At 47.3% G+C, this 26,009-nt stretch overlaps 1 protein-coding gene across 12 annotated transcripts in view; it reads left to right on the top strand.

Moving 5' to 3' along the window:
• SLC20A2 (solute carrier family 20 member 2) overlaps nt 1–26,009 on the top strand; it is a 104,573-nt gene that overhangs the window by 53,162 nt on the left and 25,402 nt on the right. For 9 of the 12 annotated variants that reach the window (XM_027122937.1, XM_027122941.1, XM_027122943.1 and 6 more), the window contains 5 exons: nt 2,967–3,509; nt 8,320–8,460; nt 9,677–9,762; nt 12,664–12,760; nt 22,047–22,163. In XM_027122937.1, the coding sequence (XP_026978738.1) occupies nt 3,221–3,509; nt 8,320–8,460; nt 9,677–9,762; nt 12,664–12,760; nt 22,047–22,163 (730 nt within the window). In that variant the 5' untranslated portion in view covers nt 2,967–3,220. Of the gene's footprint in view, nt 1–2,401; nt 2,616–2,966; nt 3,510–8,319; nt 8,461–9,676; nt 9,763–12,663; nt 12,761–22,046; nt 22,164–26,009 lie in introns of all 12 variants that reach the window. The other 3 variants (XM_027122939.1, XM_027122934.1, XM_027122944.1) reach the window with 2 other exon arrangements.

Below are 26,009 nucleotides of genomic sequence, written 5' to 3'. Positions count from 1 at the left end.
CTTTGCATCACTTCTCTTCCCCTGTCACCACCCCTGCCCTGGGCCCAGGACACCCCATCTGCACCGAGCAGGGGCCTTGTAGGCAGTCTCCCCACATCCACCCTGGCCTCCATCCTGTTCTCTCTTCCCACTGTGGCCAGGGGGCCTCCCAGAAGGAGGGTCTGAGCGTGACAGCACCCTTTCAGCGCCCCCTGTTGTTAGTCGGTGACCACAGTCTTTAATATGGTCCAGCTCAGCTTCCACCGTGGGCCCCCCACCCCGGCTGCCACCGGTCCCCTCCCCTCGTCCCGCTCCTTCCCAGCTGGGAACCGCCTGGAATGCCTCCCCCAGTCGCAGGTTGACCCCCCATCCTTAGATGGCAGGGGACCCTCTCCTGCCCGCGCAGACCAGGCCTTGCCCCCATCATGTGCTCGTGATGCCGCACGTGCAGCGAGAGCCTCCTGCTTCCGCAGCATCGGCTGCAGCTGATGGTCTGACGTGTGTTTGTCGATGAGCATCTGTTTCCCTCCCTGGAGGGGAGCTCCGCACGTGCAGGACCCCGTCCATCATCACTCAGCATCTTCCTCGTGACGGGCAGGCGGGGGCCTGCAGTAAATATCTGTTGGGCATTGTCCTTGTTGGCCCTCTGGGCCACCTAACCTGACAGATGAACTTTCATCTAGAATTCTCTTATATTTTAAGATAGATGATATTGGTCCAGAATGGTTTAATTTTGTATTTTCATTTATAGAACGTTGTCTCTTGCCTTTAGAGTGGTCTTTTCCCATGTCTCCGTCGGGCCCAGAATCTCCAGAATTGCGTGGACCACGAAGCTTAGAAAATGAGAAGGTGGTCAGGGCACATTTTTTATTTCATCGTGTGCCTTGTAGCATTGCCTACACTGCCCTCCCAGCACGTGTACTCACCACATTTTAGTGAATTATATTTTTTAAAAAGATGGTTCTCAATATACGTTTATTGATTTGTTTTTTATGTATTATTTTAATTTGAAAAGCACATCACCATGGTATACAGTTTTTGGAGGAAAGGAAAAAATGATCTCTGACACTGCTTCTTAAACTCAACCACTGTTACAATTTTAGTGATTACCTTTTGGTCTTTTATATGCCTTTTAACGTTGCCACAATCACAGGTACATAAATTTTATGTCCTGCTCTTTTCCCTCTAAATAACCTTAATGTTGATTGATCATTATGTTGTGTATGACGTGGTGTATGAGCCTGTTTCATTCAGTTCAGTTAGCATTTATGGGCACCATTCCCGATGCCTAGAACCGCTCAAAGGAACTACACAGATGTGGTACTTTGACCATATAATAATAGAACACCACCGTTCTGAGGCTTTTAGTGACCTTTTTACTTCACATATGTATTAATTCTGTGATGTCACATCTTCATCCCAGGAGGAAGCCTATGCAAGAGTTATTTCATTTGTTTAATAGCTTCTTTCTTCACTTATTCAACAACTTGATTAGGGCTTACCCCGTGCCAGGTGCTAGTCTGTGTGCTGGAGACACAGCAAAGTCCTTGCGTCCCGTGAGGGGCCGGACAGGAGTGAGTGAGTGAATGAATGATGAGGTGGTCAGTAGAAAAGACAAAAGGTCAGGTGAGAGGGAGGGATAATGGCATGCGGGGTGCTCTTCGACAGGGTCAGGGAGGGCTGCTCTGGTGACATCTGGGCAGAGAGGGAGTTGGAGCCGGTGATGAGCTGTGCAGCCATCAGACAGGCTGTTTCTGGCAGAGGGACCAGAAGGTACAAAGGGCCTGAGGTGAGCGAGCCAGTGAGGGGAGGGGGTGGGCAGGGGCTGAGGTCAGTGAGCCCGGGCGGGGTTGGGGGGGCGGCCGAGGAGGTCAGGCGGGGAGCCCGAGGAGATCTGGTGGGGAGGCCTGAGGAGATCTGGGGGGAGCCCCGAGAAGACCTGGTGGGGAGCCCCGAGATCTGGTGGGGGAGGAGCCCGATGAGATCTGGTCAGGGAGCACCGAGATCTGGTGGGGAAGGAGCCCGAGGAGATTTGGTGGGGGAGCCCCGAGATCTGGGGGGAGCCCGAGGAGATCTGGTGGGGGGGCCCGAGGAGATCTGGTTGGGGAGCCCCGAGGAGATCTGGTGGGGGACCCCCGAGGAGATCTGGTGGAGGAGCCCGAGGAGATCTGGTGGGGAAGCCCCAAGATCTGGGGGGAGCCCGAGGAGATCTGGCGGGGGAGCCCGAGGAGATCTGGTGGGGGACCCCCGAGGAGATCTGGTGGGGAGCCCCGAGGAGATCTGGTGGGGGAGCCCCGAGATCTGGGGGGGAGCCCCAAGGACATCTGGGAGGGCCTCCCAGGCCATGGTCAGGCCTCTGACTGTTCCCCGAGTGAAGTGGGAAACAGGGCGTAGTGACCTGATCTGCTTCTTGCTCTGACAGGGTCGCTTCGCTCCAGCTTCCCTGTCCCCCGGGAGCCCCTTCAGTTCCCATCCTATCATCTTTTGAAGGAGTCACTTTGTGTCTGACCCGGGTCTGCCAAGCTCAGGGTGTGCAAATGGTCAGGTAGACAGTTGCCACACCCCACGGTGTCACAGCCACATCGGGTCATCCTGTTCCCAGAAATCAGGCGCGGTCCACGTATTTGAGGAACGCGGTAACTCTGAATTTCTCGTTTCCTTATCTTTTGCTCATCCAAGGCAAGTTTTTCTTTCTAAAATAAAGACCACATATATTTTTCCAATTGCATAAAAATGTATCCTCTTAAGACTTCCTACCTGTGATCATGAAGCAGCTTCACCCTGTGACGTTCTAGAATCAGCTTTCCTGGGGGTGGGCTGGGCAGGTAGCCTGATTATCATCTTCCTTGCGTTGCTGTATGGTCAGATCTGCCACATGGCAGCGTGAGATCCTATCAGCAGTTTCCAAACATTTCTTTCTGAAAGAACAAACTGTTGTCACCGGTTCCTCAGGGTAATTGATCTCTTTTGTCTTCTTCCTGTTACAGGGGGAGATCTCACAGCTTCCCCAGACTGGGAAGGAAAATATGGAATGTGTTTTACCGCTGACTGAACACAACCCAATGAACTGTCCTGACAGTAGTTTGAAAGCCAGCAGCTAGCAGTTTGTGCAGCTCCAGCATCATCCGGCACTTTCCAGCGCAGACTCATTGTTTACGAGAACTCTCGGCCTGACGACGTTTGAACCTCAACCTTTCAAATACTTCTGCAAAAGAAAAGTACCCGGAACCCCCTTTCCAAAATGGCCGCAGATGAGTATCTGTGGATGGTCATCTTGGGTTTTTTCATAGCTTTTATCTTGGCATTTTCCGTGGGTGCCAATGATGTTGCCAATTCGTTTGGTACCGCCGTGGGCTCGGGCGTGGTGACCCTGAGGCAGGCCTGCATCCTGGCTTCAATCTTTGAAACCACCGGTTCGGTGTTACTGGGGGCCAAAGTCGGAGAGACCATCCGGAAAGGCATCATTGACGTGAACCTGTACAACCACACTGTGGAGACGCTCATGGCCGGGGAGGTCAGTGCCATGGTCGGTAAGTAGCCTCGTCTTTCCACCTGTGGGAATGTGTCCACTGACCCATTTCTCATATACATAAATGAGATTTTTGTTTTAACTTTTCAAAAACTGGTTTGATGGTTCTTTTTTTTTTTTATTGAAGTCCAGTTGATTTACCATGTTGTGTTAGTTTCAGGTGTACAGCAAAGTGATTCAGCCATATATATATGTATGTATACTTTTTCAGATTTCTCATTTACTATACCTTATTTGTGCTCTCTGTGTTTTAATTCAGTTATCATTTTGGTCAGTGTTCAAATATCAAGCAACCATTTCTTTCCTTGAATGTATGGCAGACTTGCTTGTCCAAATAGATTTTGGTTAAGTCAGTGCTTTTCATAAAGTCCAGAAAAAGATATTTGTAGCATAGCTCTTTGTCATTTTAAAGCTGTTTGAAAGTTATTAAAGAAAGAACACGTCTAAGTGAATGTGTTTGAGAGGTTTACTTAGGTTTATTTATAAACCTTGAAGGTTCATTTCTATTTTTTCATAGATTTTCCATCAGTTAGGAAGTAATGTTTTGAAAACTTGGTTGCTCCAAAACAGTGTTTATTAGCTTAACTTCTGTATTCTCCGTTGAAGTTTTAAAGCAGTTACCAATTGACTCTTAAGTGACTGTGTTTTCAAGAAATTCTGGTCTTCTCTGTCATTTGTCTTCCTTTTGTTAGTGTTTGTTTGGATTTTCTGATTCCACCCCTGGGAGCTCCATCTAGTATGCTTGTTTTTTTTGTTTGTTTGTTTTTGTGGTACACGGGCCTCTCACTGTTGTGGAGCACAGGCTCCAGAGGCACAGGCTCAGCGGCCATGGCTCACGGGCCCAGCCCCGCTCTGCGGCATGTGAGATCTTCCCGGACCGGGGCACGAACCCGTGTCCCCTGCATCGGCAGGCGGACTCTCAACCACTGCGCCACCAGGGAAGCCCCCACTGCGCCACCAGGGAAGCCCTAGTATGCTTGTTTCGTTTTCCACCGGAAGATCACTTGTATGTCACCTGTTTGCAGTAGGACCTTTTATTGGTGGTGTCGGGCGTGTGGTTCCTCCCCTGCCTGAGGCGACTCCACACTGGCAGCACCGTGGGCGCTGCCCTCACTGAGCTGGAAGATTCGGGCAGCAGGGCCTTAGGTGCAGCCGACAAGCTCCTCCTCTGCTTGCCTCTAGGTCGAGGTGATGCACAGCAGATGGCGTGTCTACACGGGTAGTGGGGGAGAGGTGGGAGAAGGGAGTCCTGTCACCTTCTGCTTTCAACAGGGCACGTGCTTTTGTGGGGAGAGCCCTGCACCGGGAGGCTGGATGCCGGTGGACCAAGAACACGGCTACATCCCACGGATCCCCAGGGGTTTACCACCGCCAGCACTTCTTAAGCCCCCAGAATGTGCAGGTCATTTGCCAGGTTTAAGGTGGCCCATCATCTTTTCTTTACAGCGGGTTAGTTTGAGAAGTAGAGTAGTTGAGGCCTTTGGTTGGAAGATGGATGTCCTCAGTAAGGAATTAAATACTACTAAAGCACAGTAAGCTGGTCATATGTGCTGAGGAGTTCCTCTTTGTCAGCTGCACATGTTGTGTGAAAGATGTAAGGCTCATGATGACTTTAATTCATCATTATTTTTAAGAATTAAAAATCATTTACTACAACAGCTACTGTAATGATTGAATTTTCACCTTCACTGAACATGTACTTCTCATCACAGTCCGGTATAATTGACGTTTCCCTGACAGTTTGACAGTTGTTTGTCAAATTCACCCTCAATAGTCATGATCAATATCTAAGACATAATCATATCAAGAGGAAATTAAGATTTTGCCAGTCGGTATGATGCGGACAAGATATATTGAAAGTAGAGGAGAAATGAAGAAAAACACTGATGAAGTTCAATCTTTTTTTTTTTAATTTTATAATTGGAGTGTAGTTGATTTACAATGTTGTGTTAGCTTCAGGTGTACAGTGAGTCAGTTATACATATACATATATCGGCTCTTTTTGTAGATTCTTTTCCCATATAGGTCATTACAGAGGATTGAGTAGAGTTCCCTGTGCTCTACAGTGATGAAGTTCAATCTTAACAGAGGTTCCTCCTTGAGTTGGATGAGCCCTTTGGGAGTGGTGGTGCTTACTGAGGAGGTTTGTTTGTGAGGCTGCCCCAGGGCCCTGGGTGGACGGAAGGCCTGCGGGCTGAGCTCCACGACACCACTAACTTGCCGTGTAGACAGCATAAGTTGTCCAGTTTTGGGGCTTTCCCACCCCTGGCCTTGGTCTCTACACTCAAAGAATGAAGGATACTTACCTCCACTAGAATTTAGGTCAACCAAAGCATTTGGGGATTTTTGCTTGAATAACTTGATTTGGTTTGCTTTGGTGTCTTTTTTTTTTTTTTTTTTTTTTTTTGGTGTGTGGTTAGAAGAATCTCAAAGCCTATTTTGTTGGGAATTGGTGAGAGTTACCTAGACTTTTAAAATTGGGTTCCTTGTACATGGGAACTGGGGAAGTTTAGGATGGTGGTATAATCATGATTGGCCCAAACCGAGATGATTCTGTTCAGATGCCTGAGTTCTCCCAATCTTCCTCTTTTAAAGTCAACATCCCTTTCTTTGTCCCTTTTCTCCCCATCTCTTTATTTTTTTTCTCTTTTTTCTTTATAATCTTCACCCCAAGCCCATGAGTCTCTGTGCTTGCTGGTAAAGTTGCGGTAGTGTTAAGTTGATTGGGTAGAAGAAATTGTTCATGCCAGCCACGCTTCCTGAACAAGGCACCTCTGGGGACTCTAGCTCAGCCCTAAAGCAACAGTCGATCCACTTAGTATGAAACCGCCAATGGTTTCCAAAATCCACTGAGAATTCGGAACGCGCCATCTTTTCGTGGAAATACCCACGACAGCACGACCGAGCCATCTCCTGGAACCACCCTAGGAAGTGCTGAGTCTTCTTTGCCTCCGCGTAACCTGTACCTTCTCTGCCGTTCTTTCATCCTCCAGGAGCCTGTGGCCTCAGACACCCATCTTAACCTCCACTTTCCCCAGGTTTTGTCTGGCAGCCTCATCCTGTGCTTAATCCCCTCCTTCACTGCAGGACATCATTATCTTAGGTTAAACTCTCTCTTTTTCCCACTGTTTTCCTTCACGTTAATGTAATCCCATTCACCTCCAGGAATTCCCAAGGTCAAGGAGGGCCTCTGGCCCACTCTCGCCTTGCAAGGCCCCGTCCTCCCCTCTGTCCCCTGCTCCCCAGTGCCCACCCCCCATTCCTCCCTCTCTCAGGCAGCCCCGTCCCCCTACCTTTCCTTACAAACCCTCCTGTTATAAAGTCAGCCAGAGAGAGGAGAGTGGCTTTCAGGATTGAAAACCTCATGGTCTGAATTCACGTGGGTGAGTTTATCCCATTCTCTTAACATCACTAGGGTATTTTACTTTTTGTAAGAATATTTGCTTTTTAAGTTCTGGTTCTGTGGTGTGAAACACGCTCCAAAGTCTGGCTTTATTTTTAAAACAACTAGTCCCTGAGGAGCCCAGGGCTTAGATGTCCGGGCTTGCAGGACTGCCCGCGGGGGAGCCTGGTTGCTGCCATCAAGCCTGTCACCGGTTTGGCAGCCCAAGGCTGGCCCTCCTCCTCCCAGCACACGTTTCAGGGGGTAGGTTCGGGGTCACGGCCCGCTGCGGCGCAAAGGTCAGCCTGCCTGGCGCTCCCAGAGCAGCTGTCAGCCTTGCTCCACAAATGGGGACCTGCACGACCTCTCACGAGCCTCTGTGACGCAGATGTTTTTGGAGGAAATGCCAGGGGTCTGTTTAAAAGTGCTGCTACCAAGCAGCCAGATTTCCAGAGTTAACACTTGGGATTAAGGCCGTGCCCTGCTCGTCAGCCAGGCCCTTCGTCCCCTGCAGCCCTTTGTGAGCTTTTCAACGGCTGTTTCCAAAAGTGACCTCTCCCCAGCCAATGCTTTTAATACTCCCTGCAAAACTTGATCTGCTTATGAAAATATCTGAAGTGAACTGTAGCCTGGAAGAACACGAAGCCTAGAAAAGGGTGGCGAAATTGAGGTAAAAGGACACAAAGCCCAAACCCAGGGATCCTCTTAATTCCTGAGAATTAGAAGGCCTGGAGGGGCCCAGCCGCCTGGGCAGGGGCTGAGGGTAGATGCCCAGCGTGGGGTTAAATATCATAGTTACTTCTCACAGGAGAGGCAAAACTGCGAAAAGTAATGCGGGATTACACACACTCTCTCTTTGTTTTTACTGAGGTATATTCGACGTGACATTATATTGGCTTCAGGTGTACAGCATTGTGATTTGATGTTTGTATTTTATGCTCTCTCTTGTACCGACTAATGTACGTAGGCAGTATCTAGCCTCCTCATGATGTGACTGAATGGCGTAACTACAGCAGAATCTTTTCCAATACGCAGCCTTTCCTGTTTCTCCATGTTCATTCGTCCTCAGTCTCCTGCTTGGTCCTGGCCACACTTCACATCAGAACTCACCTCATCACCCGCACCCTTGCTTAACCATGACAAAGGCAACTAGGAACTGACATCACAGGGCTTTTCTTTAAATACTTTCAAGTACTTTCCTTTGAATAAGTCAGCATTATCCCTTCAGTGTTGAAGACTGTTCCTTTGGCTAAAGTTATTTGAGTGGTTTCTCTCAGGGCTTTGTAAAGAAACAATCCAGAGACCATTAACCCCAGGGAGGCATTGGGAAGGAGAAGGTAATTTGGCTTTCTTCCATCTGTGGCTGTTTGAGACATCCCGCTGTATATCTGACTTTTTTCTGTCTTTGTTTTTTATCTTCAACCCGCAGGCTCCGCCGTCTGGCAGCTCATTGCATCCTTCCTGAGGCTCCCGATCTCGGGGACTCACTGCATTGTCGGGGCCACCATTGGATTCTCCCTCGTCGCAATTGGTACAAAAGGTGTGCAGTGGATGGAGCTGGTCAAGATTGGTAATTGCCATTTTCTTTCACTTATAAGCAGGAAAGTTTACATTTTCTAGAGTAAGTGTTATTAAAAGTCACCGTTATGCTTTTTTCTTTAAGTGTTAACGTTTAGAAGACCTGTATGGATAGGTCTGTGAACGTTTTCCCTTAAAATTTCTGTTAGCAGAGATTGTGCACTGTTATGCAGTTTTTAACTCCAGATGCTCTTTTCAAATGCTACATTGTCATCCAGCTTTGAAAATCAGTATCTGTTGTTCACAGGGCATTTAGAAATTTATCTGGTTGAAATTAGTGTGTAGGCAGAGAAAAACTGGGCCCTGGTCCAGGAGTCAGAGTTCCTGGTGATGCGGAAGCGTGGAAGTGAGCCGAGTGCTACTTGCCCCACTGCATCCAGGAGACCCCCAGTCTGCCTGGTGCTGCTTCTGGGTTGTGAGCTGCCCACTGGGGACTGTTAAGAGGGGTTTGACAACCTGCTTCCTGGGTCTGACTTTTTCAGTAAGGGGGAAGTCCTTTCAGCCCCCTAAGTACCAACACGCCCATTGTGAAAAACACTCTCTCTCGCCCATCTCCATCCTTTTACGAATCACAGTGGCCTTAGGAGGCCTAGGATAAGCGGATCCCCAAACTGCAAGCAGGACACAGATTGCCAGGGAACTCTGCTGACCCCAGGAAACTCACCCGAGGTCCCAGGCTTCTAGAACAGTGGTGATTCTGGCTGCACTTTCGAATTACCTGGGAGAGCAATTTAAAGATATCAGTGCCCAGACCCCATTCCAGACCTTTTAAAGCAGAATTCTGTGGGTGGACCCAGAACGTAACTAGTTTTTGAAAACTCTGCAGATGTTTCCAGTGTGCAGCCAGAGGCTACGGGGTGACAGTACCAGGCTGGCCTTGGAAATGGAAAGGGAAGGTGGTCCAGGGATGGGGCTGCACGAAGGGCAGGCAGAAGGGGCTCAGTGGGAATCAAAGGAACCGTCGTTGGAGGCCGGAGCTGGGAGGTGGTGTGTGTGCCGTGGCCTGAGGTCTGTTTGTGAGGACGGTGACCCCTATGTGGAGGTCAGTCTGCCAAGGCAGTGGGTCTGTTGGGTTCTGAGTCAAGGTGAACAATTCCAGGAATGTTGACTAATGTATGTGCTATATGTTGGTTATCACTGTATTATATAAATAGGACCTGAATTATGTACAATTTTAACACTCATTAGATTTTCTTTTGATTATTCAGTTGCTTCCTGGTTTATATCTCCGCTGTTGTCTGGTTTCATGTCTGGCGTGCTGTTTGTACTGATTAGAAAGTTCATCTTAAGAAAGGTAAGGCTATTATTTTTTTAATTAAGTTTTAGACCTAATTTTGGTTCTACTCAATAGAAATTAATAGTGAGAGGGGTCAGAGGAATAATTGTTAAGGCACAGCCCCCTTAAGTTGGAATTAGACGTTATTCAAAAGTAGGCAGGAAGAGGTGGGTAGCGTGCCCAGGGGCTCCCCCAGAACCAGCACTGGACATGAGGTGTCTTGCCATATGTCTTAGTTCATTGGCCAGCATTCTTGGGCACTGTGTGCTCACGCCTCAAAAAAGGAAAGATAATTATTTTGTGAACAGTAAACAGAACAGAGGAAGATAGTGTTACGATTTTGAAATTAACTAGCATTAAAAACAGCTGGAGAATTTCTTTACGCAAGTGTAAGGTGTTTTCTGTTTTTTAATGGAGAAAGGAAGCTTCAGACACTGGTTTTCTTCCTATCCTTGAGGATAGGGTAAAAAGAAGGAAATAACACCTACGGGGACGGGGGGTGTGTGGGTACATTTTTATCAAAAATAAAATGAGATGAAAATGGAAGCTTACTGAGATCAGTATTCTCGGCAAGAAACAAAAAAAACCTTGGTTACGTTTCGATTTGCCCGTCAAGGGGCTGTTGCGTTTCATAAGCCCTGCTGCTTGCCTTTGGCTGCTCCGCACACGCGAGCACATCGGGACACGCCTGCCTTCAGCCGTCTCCTTGCTTGAAGACACAGCTCTTCTTCTAGGCGGGCTCAGTCTCTTGGATGGTCACAAACTCACCAGCCCTTCTCCGGGGTCCAGCTGTCCTAGGACCCAGTAACATCTTGGAAGGTGCCACCCACTCTTGCCCCCCCTGCACCCCCGTCATCTGCCCCCCACCAGGAGTTACTTCCCAGGTTCTCCTGCCCCAGCCTCCGCTCTGTATCCCCACACGCTCACTGCCTTCTTATCATTGCACTCGCGTCGTTGTGCAGCGATTTATCTCCTGCTTGGCCCCCTGTTTGCTATTTGACCGTAAGATCTGTGAGAGTAGAAACCATGACTGTCTCTTTGCATGCATAGACGGCGCCCAGCGCTGCTTAGGCCCTTCAGAGACACCGGTTGAACATCTGTTAAGAGAGAGGGATGGCTGCTTGGATGGGGGGCAGGTGATGGGTGCAGAGAAGGAAGGAAAGGAAGGAGGGAGGGAGGGATCGAGACAGGAGGAGGAACGGAGACGGGTCTCGATGAGACAGCTGCCATTTGCATTTTAAGAATAGGTTATCTGGGGCTTCCCTGGTGGTGCAGTGGTCGAGAGTCCGCCTGCCGATGCAGGGGACACGGGTTCGTGCCCCAGTCCGGGAGGATCCCACATGCCGCGGAGCGGCTGGGCTCGTGAGCCATGGCCACTGAGCCTGTGCATCCAGAGCCTGTGCTCTGCAACAGGAGAGGCCACAACAGTGAGAGGCCCGCGTACCGCAAAAAAAAAAAAAAAAAAAAAAAAAGAATAGGTTATTTGAGAAAACATAAGGTGATTCAGTTACAACACGCAAACTGAAGACTTTACGCCTTCAGGAGTTACTGGTTGGGAGTCTTTCTGTAGCAGCCGTCATCCCCCAGAAAACAGCATTTTGGAAGCGGAGGCAGTAGGCATGTGAGCATCTCAACGTTTCGTTTTCAGTTCAGCCTGGGTTCCTGTCCCAGGTCCACGGCAGATCGGAAGGTGATGTGCCTCGTCCCAGGCTCCTGCCCATCCCTTTGTACCTGTTCCTCACCTGCCCTCCTGTGACTGTGGCTGGGGCTCCCATGCGGCTGAATCACCTTCCACCCCAGCTCTCCCTTTCCTGACATCGCACTTCCATTCACCTCAGGCCTCCTGACAAGTGCTGGTGGCCGCTTGAGACATGGCAGGCGGGGTCTTGATGAGTTTACAGTTCTGCAAACGTACTGGATTTGCACACGTTTGCATTTGACAGTAGGAACTGTCAACTAGGAACTGAGATGGTCTGTACTTATCCTGACTTCTGTAGCTCGCATCAAGCCTTAGACCTAATTTTCCTTTTATCATGGGTGGGTCATAGACTCATACCAATGTACAAGAGTGTCTTACGTGGTCATCAGAAATTAGCCCGTGTTTGAATTATTTAAGCAACACCTATGTGCCAGTTCTGCGTCGAGGAGTTCCCGGTTCATATTTTTGCTTCAAAATCCTCTGTAGATCTAAACCCTCAAACTCTATATTTTTCCTCTGTAAACTCGAAATTTCGAATATTCTCCCAGGTGTGACTTTGCCTAAAACACATGCAGTACTGTTCTCGCTGAAATATTAGATTTCGGAAGTGTTGTACCAGAAGCCTAAGGTTGTAAAAAAATGTTTTCTTAGACAAAGAACCCACAGTTCTTTTCACTTTTTAATAGTTGAAGGTGGAATGCTCTACCTCGTGAAAGGATTCTGAAAGTCACAGCACGTGGTCCTGTATTTCAGCACAGCAAACCCGGATCGTGTCATGGAGTACCATAAAATCTAGTAGTAATGCTGTGGTGTTGAAGTCATTTGACTTTCTCAGGGCATCCTCAGAGGGTCAGGCCTCAAAATATTTGCTGAAAGTGGATTTTTGGGCCAATGTGAATGTAGCTAGAATAGTGAGTGCTCCGGGTCAGGGCTTTAGTCCCAGAAGCTGGCCTCACCAACAGCCCTTCTCTGTCCCCACATCTGTCACCACCTCATGTGATCCCAGCGCATTAATGCGTCTGCTGGTCACCATCGAGGGCCCCTTGCCACAGCACTCGTGTAGGAGGAGGGTCAGCCCAGGTCAGCCCCGGGTCTGGAGGTGCACACAGCCCGCGGCAGGGACAGGGCTTTCCCGGAAAAATGACTTGTGTCATTTTGCCTGTGCTGCCTGCAGATGCCCCTGGAGTCCTGACCTGCCCCCTTATCTCCTTACCCCACAGGAGGACCCCGTTCCCAACGGCCTCCGGGCGCTTCCCGTGTTCTATGCGGCTACCATCGCGATCAATGTGTTTTCCATCATGTACACAGGAGCCCCAGGTAAGAGCCCTCGGAAGGTCACGGCCAGCAGGTGGTGGCAGAGTCCAGCGGCGGTGGTGGATTTGTTGGCCAACAGTCAGAAGCACTACTCACAATCATTACTCATTACGGAGCAGTGAAAAGAGTAGGAGATGCCTTTACTTGTTTTAAATACTCAAGAGAGATGTGAAGTACACAGGCAACAGACTTCAGGTTAAAAAAAGAAAATTGAAATCCCCCTTGTGCCTCAGATTCCTGGTGCTGAGTCGCAGAACATGATCGGACAGCCTGAGCCTCCCTGAGCTGGGGGGGCCCCTGGAGGCAGGGGGGAGCTCGCTTAAGCAGTAGGTCACCACCTTGGGACAGTCCGGGGCGGGGCTGTCACGTGGTCCACAGCACAAACATCTAACCCCCCCGGAACTCTTCAAACCTGTGAGTCCAGGGACTAGAGCCCTGCCATTCTGGTTCTGCGTTTCAGATACTGGAACCAGTGATGACTTTCTTTTCAGAATTGCTCCTTTTCTTCCCATTCCGATGTCTTTTGTTCTTTCTTTTCAAGGATTTGGGGTGGAGCAGGGTTAAAAGTTCCTTTCTTTTACGTTTTCGGTGGGTAAAGAAGAACTTACTACAGTACTGTCATTTGCATAACATTCCCGTGTGGAGGAGGTGGTTAACTCTTCTCACTCACCATTTCCATGCGTATCTTGGTAGAGAGGGTCCCCCATTCCCCTCTGTGAGATGTGCCTCTTACAGCTAGATCCTGAACACGTCCATTGCTGTGGGATGGCCAGAGTGAGCAGAGATGTTTGTGTGTGTCGTTTTCCTTCTTGTTAATGTCCTTTAAGGATTAAGATTCAGTTACGAAGTTACGGGCCATATCTGATTAAAACCCCCCTCTCTCTGTTCAAAAGATAAAGCTTCTGCTAAGTGGTGTGTCGTATTACAGTTGAAAGCGCCCTCTTCCCAAACAGGGGAAATCCTTATTAATTTCTCCAACCGGGTTTTCTCAAGGCAGTTTTTCTCGGATTGTATAGCCGTACCTAATTCTATGTTTGTGTGCTGGGCTTTCAGACTCTGGGTGAAGGGAGGGGGCGTGAAGCACCACAGCGGCTCTAAGTAATCTGAAAAGCACAAGGCTGCACGTCACGGTGAGCTGGAGGGAGATGAAACCCTGGCCTCAGATGACAGCGGCCTGACGGCCCTTTGGGCTTGATCATTCACGGAATATGAAGTGTGTTTGTCACAGACTGTTTTCATGATCCATAACAAAAACACAGAGGCAGAGTGAAAGCAGTTGCGTCCCATGAAGTTGAAGCTCACCCCACCCCAAGTCTGTGAATCTCAGGAAGCTTCCATGTGGTGCTGGGCGGGGCCCGGAGCGCCAGGTGGGAAGTCAGCGGTAGCAGAGAGATGTCTTGTCCACCTGAGCCCTTGTTCTTAGTTCTGTGCAGGCTCTCAGAGCCCAGGGTAACGGAACAAAAAGCCTACCAGCCGTCAATAGCCAGACACCTCCCGGGCTAGTGATTTAAGAGATTAAACAAACGAAGGCCGGGGTGCGAGTCCTGGAAGTGGGAATTGGTGTAAATGACAACCATTTAGTTCTGTTTCTGCATTTTTTTTTTCCTAGCCTCTATTCTTCTTGCTCCCTGGTTCTTGGTCTGAATGTCAGAAAACCACAACTGTATGATTTTTATTAAAATTTGACTTTTCCCATACTTACCTATTTTTTCCATCACTTGTTTTTCTCATCTTTTGCTGCAGTTTTATTGCAAATTTGCTAGAAGAATCAGATTACTAAGGGACTAAATTCTAGAGAAGGGCTTCCCTGGTGGCGCAGTTGTTGAGAGTCTGCCTGCTGATGCAGGGGACGCGGGTTCGTGCCCCCGTCCGGGAAGATCCCACATGCCGCGGAGCGGCTGGGCCCGTGAGCCATGGCCGCTGAGCCTGCGCGTCCGGAGCCTGTGCTCCGCAACGGGAGAGGCCACAAGAGTGAGAGGCCCGCGTACCAAAAAAAAAAAAAAAATTCTAGAGAAAATGAAACTAGATAATGGATGAGGCAACTAAGGATAATATAAATACTTCATAGAGAAGTTGTGAAAAATAAATAATAAACGCTTTTACTGAGCTGAGTTTTACACGAATTAATCCTTTGTGTCCTCTGAACTCCACTGGGAAATTGGTAATATTGCTAACGCCCCCTGCCAGGTGGGCAGCAGGCACAGTGATGCTGACTGAGTGCCCAAGGTCATATAACTAGTCAGGTGCAGAAGCAGACGTTAAGTGGGCAGCCTGGTCCCGAGCCCCAGTTATATGACATTCTTCTGACACACGATGGGGCGGGGGTAAGACACGCAGTATCTAGTGCCTGGTACCTAATGTCACTGTTAATGATGATCAGAATACACTCAGTCAGAAAAGGACTTTGCTAATGTCTTGGCTCCTGGGGAGTGTTTATGGGATGTTCAATAGGTGAGTCTAAATCCTATTTTTATTTAAACGTCTAAGGTTAAAACTAGACATTAATTCCATCCTATGGTCATCTGTAGCTGTGGCGTCATAGTTGGGGATAGGGTTGGGCTGGGAAGAATCACTTCCCCAGTGACTCGGTCCTCTGCCCCTTTTAGAATTTGCCTGCCTTTCTGCCTGTGGGAATTTATTCTTGCTAGTCCTTTTCTTTCTTAGAACGCTTCCCTTCAACACATAGGCCCCAGAGATAAAAGGAAAGAATGAAAAGTTTGCTAACAAAAAAGAGTGGCAGCATTCACCTTACCCCGTTTCAACTTTCAGAGATTCTGATAAGTAGCCTTTTTCTAGATGGACGTGAATTCAGTGGGGACCGTGGGCTGTTGAGTTACAGGGTTCTGGTTTGCCTTCCTCTGCTCCTCCTCTCTAGTTATTTTGAAGTTGTTTATATCTTGAGCCTAGCTAGATTTGTTTTACTTTGCGTTTGACATGACTTTTCTCAAAAGTCATCCTTCGGAAACTGAGTTGCACTTTAAAAAATTGTCTTTGCATTTTTGTCCTTTAAAAAATAATTTGCAAGCAGCAAAAATAACTTGAGGAAAATAAAGTACTCACTTGGGTTGGCTTAGATAGAAGCCTGAAGTTTATTTTTAAGGAAAGTCTTCAGCTGTACAGGACCTGTTTTTTGTTTAGCATTTAAAGAACAAACGCTGAGGTTCATGGCACACGGCTTTGAGGCGTCAGAGCAGATCAGCTAACGAAGCTTTCTAAGTCAAAGTGTGGTCCCTAGACCGGCGGCATCAGCGTCACATGGACACTTGCCAAAAATGCAGATTCTCAGGCTCAGCCCTAGACCCGATGCACCAGAAATGCAGACCAGCAGTCTGTGTTTACCAGGGAGACCCTGGGTGATCGGATGCATGTGCATTTAGAGGACCCCTGCCCTCACCACCCCTTTATCATAACCTTTTACCGTAAACACTGCTGCCTTATCACGGTTCTCATGTAAGGGGTGCTCTTCAAAAGCTCTAGCTAGCAACCTTTGCTCACTCCTTACTAGCAGACGAATTCTCAGACTTAACCAGGCCTGGTTTCTGGCTTCCCCAGAGTGGTCTGCACCTGAGATGGGGCTGTCTCCCCCTCCTCCTCCATCTCCTCTTCCTCCCCCTCCCCCCCCCCCCCCTCCTCCCTCTCCTCCTCTCCTCCCCCTCCCTCTCCTCCTCCCTCTCCCTCCTCCTACATCTCCTCTTCCTCCTCCTCCTCCCTCCCTCTTCTCCTCCCCCTCCTCCTCCTCCTCCCTCCCCTCCCCCTTCTCCTCCATCTCCTCCTCCTCCAGTGGCAGCTCTTCTGGTCCAGCCCCCTCGAGGGAACCAGAGCATCAGCCACCCCTCAGGTCCCCACTGACTCGGGAGAAGGAGCTTTGTTCCCAGAGGACCTCTGTGTTCCGTGTTAGCTGTAGAGAATGTTCTGGGCTGTAGAGAAGCTGGGCGTTGGAGCTTCAGTGATTCCCAGCCCAGGGCCCTGGGTGGGGAAGGCCTGGGCTGAGAAGATTCTCCAGTATCACTGAGAGCTTGATTCAGAACAGAGTGATTTAAACTCACTTCCTTCTCAGAATTATTATAAATGAACCCTGGTTTGAGAAAGCTGGTACCATATGCATAAAAAAAAAATCCCACCTATAGGACAAATTAGGAAATAGCATTTTTGAATTTCAAAATAATGCTTCATTTTCTTTCTTTCTTTTTTTTTTTTTTTTGCGGTTCACGGGCCTCTCACTGTTGTGGCCTCTCCCGTTGCGGAGCACAGGCTCCGGACGCGCAGGCTCAGCGGCCATGGCTCACGGGCCCAGGCGCTCCGCGGCATGTGGGATCTTCGCGGACCGGGGCACGAACCCATGTCCCCTGCATCCGCAGGCGGACTCTCAACCACTGCGCCACCAGGGCAGCCCCCACTCTGCCACCAGGGAAGCCCAATGCTTCATTTTCTTAAAGTTACCCCAGGATTCCTTTCACATAGGGAGCTCCTCTAATGCTTGAGCGTGTTGATCTAAAACAAAACAAAAACTAGAAAATTCATTTATCAGGGAAGGGAGGACTAGTAAAAAGTAATTCTACAAATGAGGCAGACGTGTGTCTGTGTGTGCGTGTTACTGTGGAAAGATGTCCATAATATATTGTTATGTGAGAAATGAAGGCACAGAAGAATATATACAGTGTGATTTACATCTATTAAATTTAAGGAAAAGAAAAAAAAATTCTCACAAACACTCTGCACCATATGTTTATGTCTAGAAAATGCCTGAAAAGATACACACCAAATAGTTAACAGTGTTACTCTGGGAAGTGGGTTCCGGAAGGATGGACGACGAGGAAGTTCCACAGTTGTACGTGATACGGTTTTATACAGCTGATATTTTTATTTTTAATTTTATATTGAAGTATAGTTGATTTACAATGCTATGCTAGTTTCAGGTGTACAGCACAGTGATTCAGTTATACATATATATATCTATTCTTTTTCAGATTCTTTTGCCATATATGTCATTACAGAGTATTGAGTAGAGTTCCCTGTGCTGTAGAGTAGGTCCTTGATGATTATCTATGGATGATCTTTTTATAACCATATTATTATTTTTAAAATTAAACCCGAGAGAGAGAGAAGAGAGGGTGCAGGAGAGGCTGATGAGTAGTGTAAGGGAACTAATATGGGCTAAAAAGCCTTCCTGGTTTTACAGAAGCTTAATTTATTTTATTAGATTCTAACAATGATTGTTATATATGAAAAACAAGAGATGTAGCAAAGTAATAATGACTCCAGAAGACTGTGTTTCTAAAACGTTCTCCGCTTTTCCTCATGTCACTTGGATATCCTGATCTTCGGGGGTTTGGGAGAGAGTTGCAAGGATGCTTGTGGTTAGAGCTAAATCACTATTCATCATATCTTTGCTGTTCAGAAAATGAAAGAGCTTGAGATGAAAGGCCATTTAGGGGCTGGAGTGAGGCCTGGGCTTGCGAGCGCCCAGTGTGGGCTCCTGGCAGCCGCTCCTGGCCGCGGGGACCGGAGCAATGCAAGCCGTGTCCTACTTCGCCTTCCCCGGGATGACGGCGCCGGGCCTCAGTGCCCTCTGGAGTGCTGTTACCGGAAAACAATTTGAGATCCTCGCAGGAAGGCTGATCAGTGCGAAGTATTTTTGTCAAAAATTTTGTTGTGAAAAGGTCAACCTTGAATTTTCAGAAGAAAAAAAGTTTTCCCCTGGAGGTACGTTGATTCAAAGGCTTTTCCGTGCTGAATTTTTTTTTTTTTTTTTTTGCGGTACGTGGGCTTCGCACTCTTGTGGCCTCTCCCGCTGCGGAGCACAGGCTCCGGACGCGCAGGCTCAGCGGCCATGGCTCACGGGCGCAGCCGCTCCGCGGCATGTGGGATCCTCCCGGACCGGGGCACGAACCCGTGTCCCCTGCATCGGCAGGCGGACTCTCAACCACTGCGCCACCAGGGAAGCCCCGTGCTGGATTTTTGTATTTAATTGTTTTTTTATCCATGAAAGTTGATTTTATGTATTTAGTACAGTTTAGAGCTGCATCCCGTAACTGTCAGTCTGCATTTCTTATATGCAGGCTTTAAAAGTAAATCCTGGTGCGCTTTTTTTTTTTCCACGTGTACAGTTTCAGGTGTCAGTTTTATATATATATATATATATATATATATATATATATATACACACACACACACACACACACACACACACACACACACACATATTCTTTTTCAGGTTCTTTTACTGTAAGGTTTAACCTTATAGGTTATTTCAAAATACTGAGTATAGTTCCCTGTGCTCTACAGTAGATCCTTATTTATATATTGTAGTGTGTATTTGTTAATCCCCAAACTCCTAATTTATCCCCCCACTTTCCCCTTTGTAACCATGTTTGTTTTCTGTGCCTGTGAGTCTGTTTCTGTTTTGTATGTACGTCAATCCTGTGCACTTCTGATGCTCTGTTAATTTACTAAATTGGCATAATAATTTGGTAAGACCCAAGTCCTGTCCCCGTTCTATTCCTCTCTCCTCTCTTACTCACCACGGATGACTGCCCCCGCTTTCCTGGTTCCTTTGCTGTGCTTCACACCCTTGGTTTTTCCCTCTGTCTCCCACCCCTTCCACCCTCAGTGATGTGTGGAGCCCCTGACCTCCCGTCCAGTTCTTGTGACTCAGAGGGTGGCTTCGGACCTTCTTGGCCACTTCCCAGGCCAAACCGATGGCAAAGGTAGTTGTGATGGTAAAGGTTCAAGGGTCAGGTGACACTGTGGCTTATCATCTAAGAGAAGCATCAGAAGTCGTGTAGCCGGCCTCAGTTCCTCCCTTTCGGATGTGGGTCCTGACACCCTCCAGAACTCACGTGACCTCCGCGGAGAGCGTGGAGACGGGCCTGGAAGGCGCCCGTAGAGCAGCCCTGCCCTGCCTTGTCGTGAGCTCTGCTCCGCAGGGAAGGAAGCAAACGGGGCCTGGGGGCAAAAGTATTCACTCTTTTAAATATTCCTATATCCAGCTCCCAAACTGCATCCCCTCCCCAGAGTACCCAGAGCTCGCCTGTCTTAGATCAAGTTAACGCAGTGAAGCCAAAAGTAGCCCAAGTAACAATTTTATCATCAACGGAACCAGGAACCACCAAGGAAACCGTGAAACCTCTTCAAAAGCCAAGTGTTTCTAAGCTGTAGTTGGTGTTGATGTTCGTCAGTTTGATGTTGGTAATTAACAGTTGCCACTCGGTTAGCAAGAGACAGCTTTGGAGTCGTCTTTTACCACATGTATCAGACACTGGCACGGAGACATGAAGCAGACCCAGGAAGCCGTGGCCGTGAGCGTGGCCGGTGAGGTCAGCCTGAGTGGTTCTACAAGCAGTTCCAAGCCTCGGGTCCGAGGCCACAGCCGGGGCTGGAGCAGGGCTGCCCGGTGCCTCAGTGCAGCCCTGCACGGGGCCTTACGCTTTCTGGTGTAATCGGGCGTTGGAGGGCGGAGCGGCCTGACGGCTGAGTGTCTGCTGCCACCAGCGGCCCCTCCGCTGTACTAAGGCTGGGTGATCTTGGTTTTTTGCTTTTTATATTTATATACGTTAATTCTGACTCCCCAGTTAGAGTATTAACTACCTGTCCTCCATCTTACCATTACCAAAATGTCTAATAATACCTTACCTGAGTAACTGTAAGTTGGTTTGTATGTACAGAATGGCTAACAGTGTAACTAACAAAGCCTGTATCATTAGAGATTTGTTAAAGAGCAAAGGTTTAAATAGTTCACTCCTTTCAAACTTTGAAAAACAGTTTAACAATTTACAAAAGTGTGTGCCCATTATAAATTTTCAAAGTTAACAGTACAAAAGGATATGTAGTGAGAAGGGAGAGCCCCCTCCAATTTCTCATCTCTCCACAGGAGGAACCACTGATTCTTTCCAGAACTTTTTCTGTCTACTCACACATATGGTAGGAGTGTATGTGTGGGGTTGTTTTCTCTTCTAAACATAAATTGGGTCATGGTACACACACCATGATCCAGATGGCCTTTCTTACTTAACTAGATCGCGGGCCTCTTTCCTTATGAGTACGTTTAGACCGACCTCATTTTTACGCTCTGCACCACACTGACAACATTTCCATGGAATGATGTGTGTATCAGTCGTCTTGCAAATTCTTCCCATTACAAATAATGCTGTAGTGAGTGTTCCTGAGCCTATATCTTTGTGCCTGTGCAAGGGTGCACCTGTGAGCATGTGTGGGTCACGCCTGTGCAGCCGGGAGAGCTGGGCTCTGGGGCCCACGGGGCTAGGAAGCCTGATGCTTCTCCACCCTCCGTACTTTCACTGGCTGATGGAATGGCCACTTCGTGTGCTGGACCGGATAGTAATGAAAAGTTTTTCTATGTTGTAATTCCATGAGTTGACACTTCAAAGAGGAGTTGAGTTTCAAAGTCAGTGTCCTTTTAAAAAACTTTGCTATCTAAGTTTTAATTTTATTTTATTTTTAACAGTAGAAAGGGTTGATTTATGCATATGGAGGCCTTCACAGAAAAGACACGAACACGCAAAGAAGCAGTTAGACTTTGGGACTTATATACCATTTTGACAAAGGGTGATCAATTATGGAAAGTGACTAGGAAATACAGGAGGAAACAGAATAGAACGGTTATTTTAGCAAGGTCTGTTTGTGCAGACTTATCTTGGTATTGGTGCCTTGTTTCCAGTGGTGAGGGTCACTTTGCTCTTCCTGGAACAAGGAAGGCACGTTTCTCACAAGAAATTTATGCCCTGCTTTCAGGCACTTATGAAGGGGGCAGCAGACTCTTCCTGTGTCTGCTGTTTCTCAATTTAATCTGACGTTAAAAAAGGTTCGTGTGTGTGATCTGAGTGTCATGTCCATTTAAAGCCGGGCTGCTGACTATTGAGAAACCAAAGAGGCAGCTGCCCGCCTTGCTGTGCCTGCTGCAGCCCTGGGCTTCACACTGCCTGGGGGCGGGGGCACTAGGAGGGAAGACGGACCCTTTGTTACCCCTGTTTGTCCACTCAGGAATTTAGATATTGAGATAATACTGTAAACGGGTTTATTCCCAACTTAATATGCCGTTTGTGCCAAGTTGGTCGATTTTTAATAATTAGGTTACTTACTGATTTAACCACATATTTGCAAAGCTGTGTGTCTTAAACACACAGCTTTGTACGCCCTGAAAGCCTAGCACATCTTTTTTGGTTGAGAGTTTTATTAAACACGGAATCCAGGTGGTTCGTTTCAGGTTTGGGGAACGGCAGGTATGTGGACGTGATGCCCAACATTTGAGAAGTGTCCCCTTTATCCCCAGTGCTGGGCCTGGTCCTTCCCATGTGGGCGATTGTGCTCATCTCCTTCGGGGTCGCGCTGCTGTTCGCCCTCTTCGTGTGGCTCTGTGTGTGTCCGTGGATGCGGAGAAAGATAGCAGGTAAGGGCTTTGCCGTTCTTCTGATCTGCAAGAGTGCTCTGACTGCTGAGCCCTCGCTGCCGTCCACGGTGATCCTGACTGACAGAGGGACGCACACCGAGATCAGGCCAGTCCTTGGCTTGTGGCTCCTGACGGCTTTCTGGCTCAAACTTTTCCTTGGTAACTTGCGACCCAGGTGACAGTGAGGTCCTAGTTGCCATGGCTAATGGAAGGTAACTGCCTGCTGAGAAACATGAGATTATACAGATCAACACCACAGTCAGGTAGCACTTCCTCCCTCAAGAATGGCTAAAGGTAGAAAGACTAGATTACAAGTGTGATAACTGGAATTCTCATATATTTATGGTGAAATAAAAACTGGTACAGCCATGGGGGAAGTTAGTTGAGCAGTTTCCTGTAAGGTTAGGCAAACATTTACCATGTGGCCCATTAATTCCACTCTTAGGTATTTATCCAAGAGAAATAAAAAGACTTGTACACAAATTGGTCAGTCATACTAGGCAAAAAACAGAAACAACCGGCATGCTCATTAACAAGCGAATGGATAACCAAATTATGGTCTATTCATACAATAGAAAACGAATTAGCAGGGAAGAGGAGAAGTACCGGGAGAAGCCAGACACAAAGGAGTACATACTGCGTGATTCCAGGGAACGGTAATCCACAGTGGGAGAAACCACTGGTTGCTGGAGACCGACTGCAAAGGGGCACAAGGGACAAGAGGGAACTTTAGGGACAGGAGGGGACTTTGCAGGGACAGGAGGGGACTTTGCAGGGACAGGAGGGAGCTTTGTAGGAACAGGAGGGAACTTTCCAGGGACAGGAGGGAGCTTTGTAGGGACAGGAGGGAGCTTTGTAGGAACAGGAGGGAACTTTCCAGGGACAGGAGGGAACTCTAGGGACAGGAGGGGACTTTGCAGGGACAGGAGGGAACTTTGTAGGGACTGGAGGGAACTTTCCAGGGACAGGAGGGGACTTTGCAGGGACAGGAGGGAACTCTAGGAACAGGATGGAGCTTTGCAGGGACAGGAGGGAACTTTAGGGACAGGAGGCACTTTGCAGGACTCTGTTAATTGGGGAGTAGTTACAGGCTCTAGTCATTTGTCACGGGTCATCTACCTGAACATTTAAAATGTATACATTTCACTGTATGGAAATTATACCTCAATGAAAGCAATTTAAAAAAAAAAAGAAGACTGTGGCTTAGAAAATTGCAGGAGGTATTTTCCTGTCAGTGGCAACATGATTGAATTCCAAGTCTGGAGGCCACACAGAGCCTTTTACAGGGCTCTCAAAAGAAAAGAAGTATTTAATTTTGGCCTCAGAGTGTACCTTACAATCGCACGTTCATACGGATATATCTGAATTTGAGAAACCCATATTTCAAAGAACAAAACAAATGAGGAGACATACCATGCTCATGAACGCAAAGACTCAATACCGGAAAATGTCAGTTTGTCTCAAATCAATCTATACATTTAACACAATTTAAATAAAAATCCCAGCAGGATATTTTGTAGATTTAGACAAGTCACTTTAAAAATTTATATGGAAAGGGAAAGGAACTGGAATAGCCAAAGCAATTTTGGAAAAGAGTAAATTTGAAAGACTTGTACTGCTTGGCTTTAAGAGCTACTATAAAGCTACAGGAAAGTGTGGAATTGGTGAAGAGACATCTAGATTAACAGAACAGAGTAGAGTCCAGAAACAGAGCCACAAATATATGTGGGCAAATGATTTTTGACAAAATACAAAGTCAGTTCAATGGAGGAAGAATAGTCCTTACAATAAATGGTATTGGAACAGTTGGATATTGAATGCGAAAAAGAGAACCTTGACCTAAGCCTTACACCTTGTAAAAATTAACTCAAGATGCATCATAGATAAAAATGTAAAACAGAAAACTATAAAACTTTTAGGACAAAAAAGGGAAAACTTTGGAGACCATTGGTAAAGCAAAGAGTTTTTAGATATGATACCAAAAACAGTTCATAAAAGAAGTCGGTAAATCGCACTTCATCAAAGTTAGAAACTATTGCTCTGTGAGAAACACTATTAAGAGAATTTAAAAAGACAAGTTACAGACTGAGCAGCAGCTGGAATGCTCGTGTGCTCCTGGTGGGAATGCAAAATGGTGCAGCCTCTCAGGAAAGCAGTTTGGCTGTTTCTTATAAGGTTAAATATACACTTACCCGTTCCTAGGTATTTACCCTAGAGAAATGCAAATTTAAATTCACACAAAAGCCTGGCTATGAATGTTTATGGCAACTTTATTTGCCATCACCAAAAACTAGAAACAGCACGGATTATCCACAGAACGAATAAACAAGCACGTATTTATGTAAATAAATACATCCATGTATTAGAACACTACTTGGCAGTGAAGAAGACTGAGCTACTGAAACCTGCAACAACTTGGATGAACCTCAGATGCACTAATCATGCCAGGTCAGAGAAGCCAGCCTCAGAAGCTCATGTCTTATGGTTCCGTTTATATGACATGTGGAAAAGACAAAACTGTAGGGCCAGAGAGCAGATCAGCGGTTGTCACAGGCTAGGGGTGGGCAGAGGGGCTGACTGCCAGGGAGGCTTCAGGGGCTGAGGGAACCCTTCCCTATCCTGATTGTGGACTGTCTGTAGGAATCTAGACATTTGTTAGACTCAAGGTTCTACACACACAGACAGAGCCAATTTACTGCATGTAGATTTAAAAACTAATAATAAAAAATGGCATGAATACATACAACTTGAAACTAAGTAGTGAAGCCAGATTGATAACCAGCTGCTGCTCCGTCTCCTGTGTAGCCGTTCCCACTCCAGGCTGAGAAGGAGCCCACCTTAAACACCCTGCTTGGCTGACTTAACCCCATGGGCAGTGATAAACTATACTTAAATGCTCTGATGTCTGAAGGCTTTTTCTAATAGCTGAACCTTAATGTGAAATGGGCCATAAAATCTTTTCTTCCACATTTAGGCTATAATGTTACAGCAGGAAACTGACATCACTACCCATACTGGCTTCCCAGGAGATTTTTTGGTCAATGCCATGTATTTTGACATTTCAGTATATATATATCTTTTTCTATTAATTTAAGTACAGACTGTGGTTAAGGGCGTGGACAGAGAGTAAACCGACTGCATTTTGCTACCTGTGTGACCTTCGGCAAATGACTTAATCTCTCTGGGCCTCAGTTTGCTGTTTATAAAGGAGAGAAAATAATAATACCTGTTTCATGTGTTAACAGGTTTTTTTGGGAAATCCCTGGCCGTCCAGTGGTTAGGACTTCGCGCTTCCACTGCAGGGGGGCACGGGTTCAATCCCTGGTTGGGGAACTGAGATACCACAAGCCGCGCAGTGAGGCCAAAAAAAAAAAACAAAAAACTGTTTTTTAAAAATTGTTATTATAATCTTTACAAATATTATCTTTTCTCATCTAGATTGTAAGCAACTTGAGGTCAGAGATCTGTATGCACACTTTTTTGTTCCTTGCAGTACATAACAAATTTAGTTTTTAAAAATCTATCTTGTATCTGACTATCTAGGTAAGTATAGAAATAGAGGTGATGCTGAGTGTGTTCAGCAGAGGAACCGAGAATGTCTCCATTTCAGTTGGGTAGGTAAGAGCTTAGACATCCGCTCAGGTGAGGAAACAAGGTCATAAATCACCAGCACCACACACCAGATTTGATTAAAAAGAATGCTCTCGGGCTTCCCTGGTGGCGCAATGGTTGAGAGTCTGCCTGCCGATGCAGGGGACACGGGTTCGTGTCCCGGTCCGGGAGGATCCCACATGCCGCAGAGCGGCTGGGCCCGTGAGCCATGGCCGCTGAGCCTGCGCGTCCGGA

Source organism: Aethalodelphis obliquidens, unplaced genomic scaffold, assembly GCF_003676395.1.
Source record: "Aethalodelphis obliquidens isolate GAN/ISIS:26980383/991018 unplaced genomic scaffold, ASM367639v1 scaffold25, whole genome shotgun sequence".
NCBI classification, from domain to species: Eukaryota; Metazoa; Chordata; class Mammalia; order Artiodactyla; family Delphinidae; genus Aethalodelphis; species Aethalodelphis obliquidens.
This window is presented reverse-complemented; position numbering and strand designations above follow the sequence as displayed.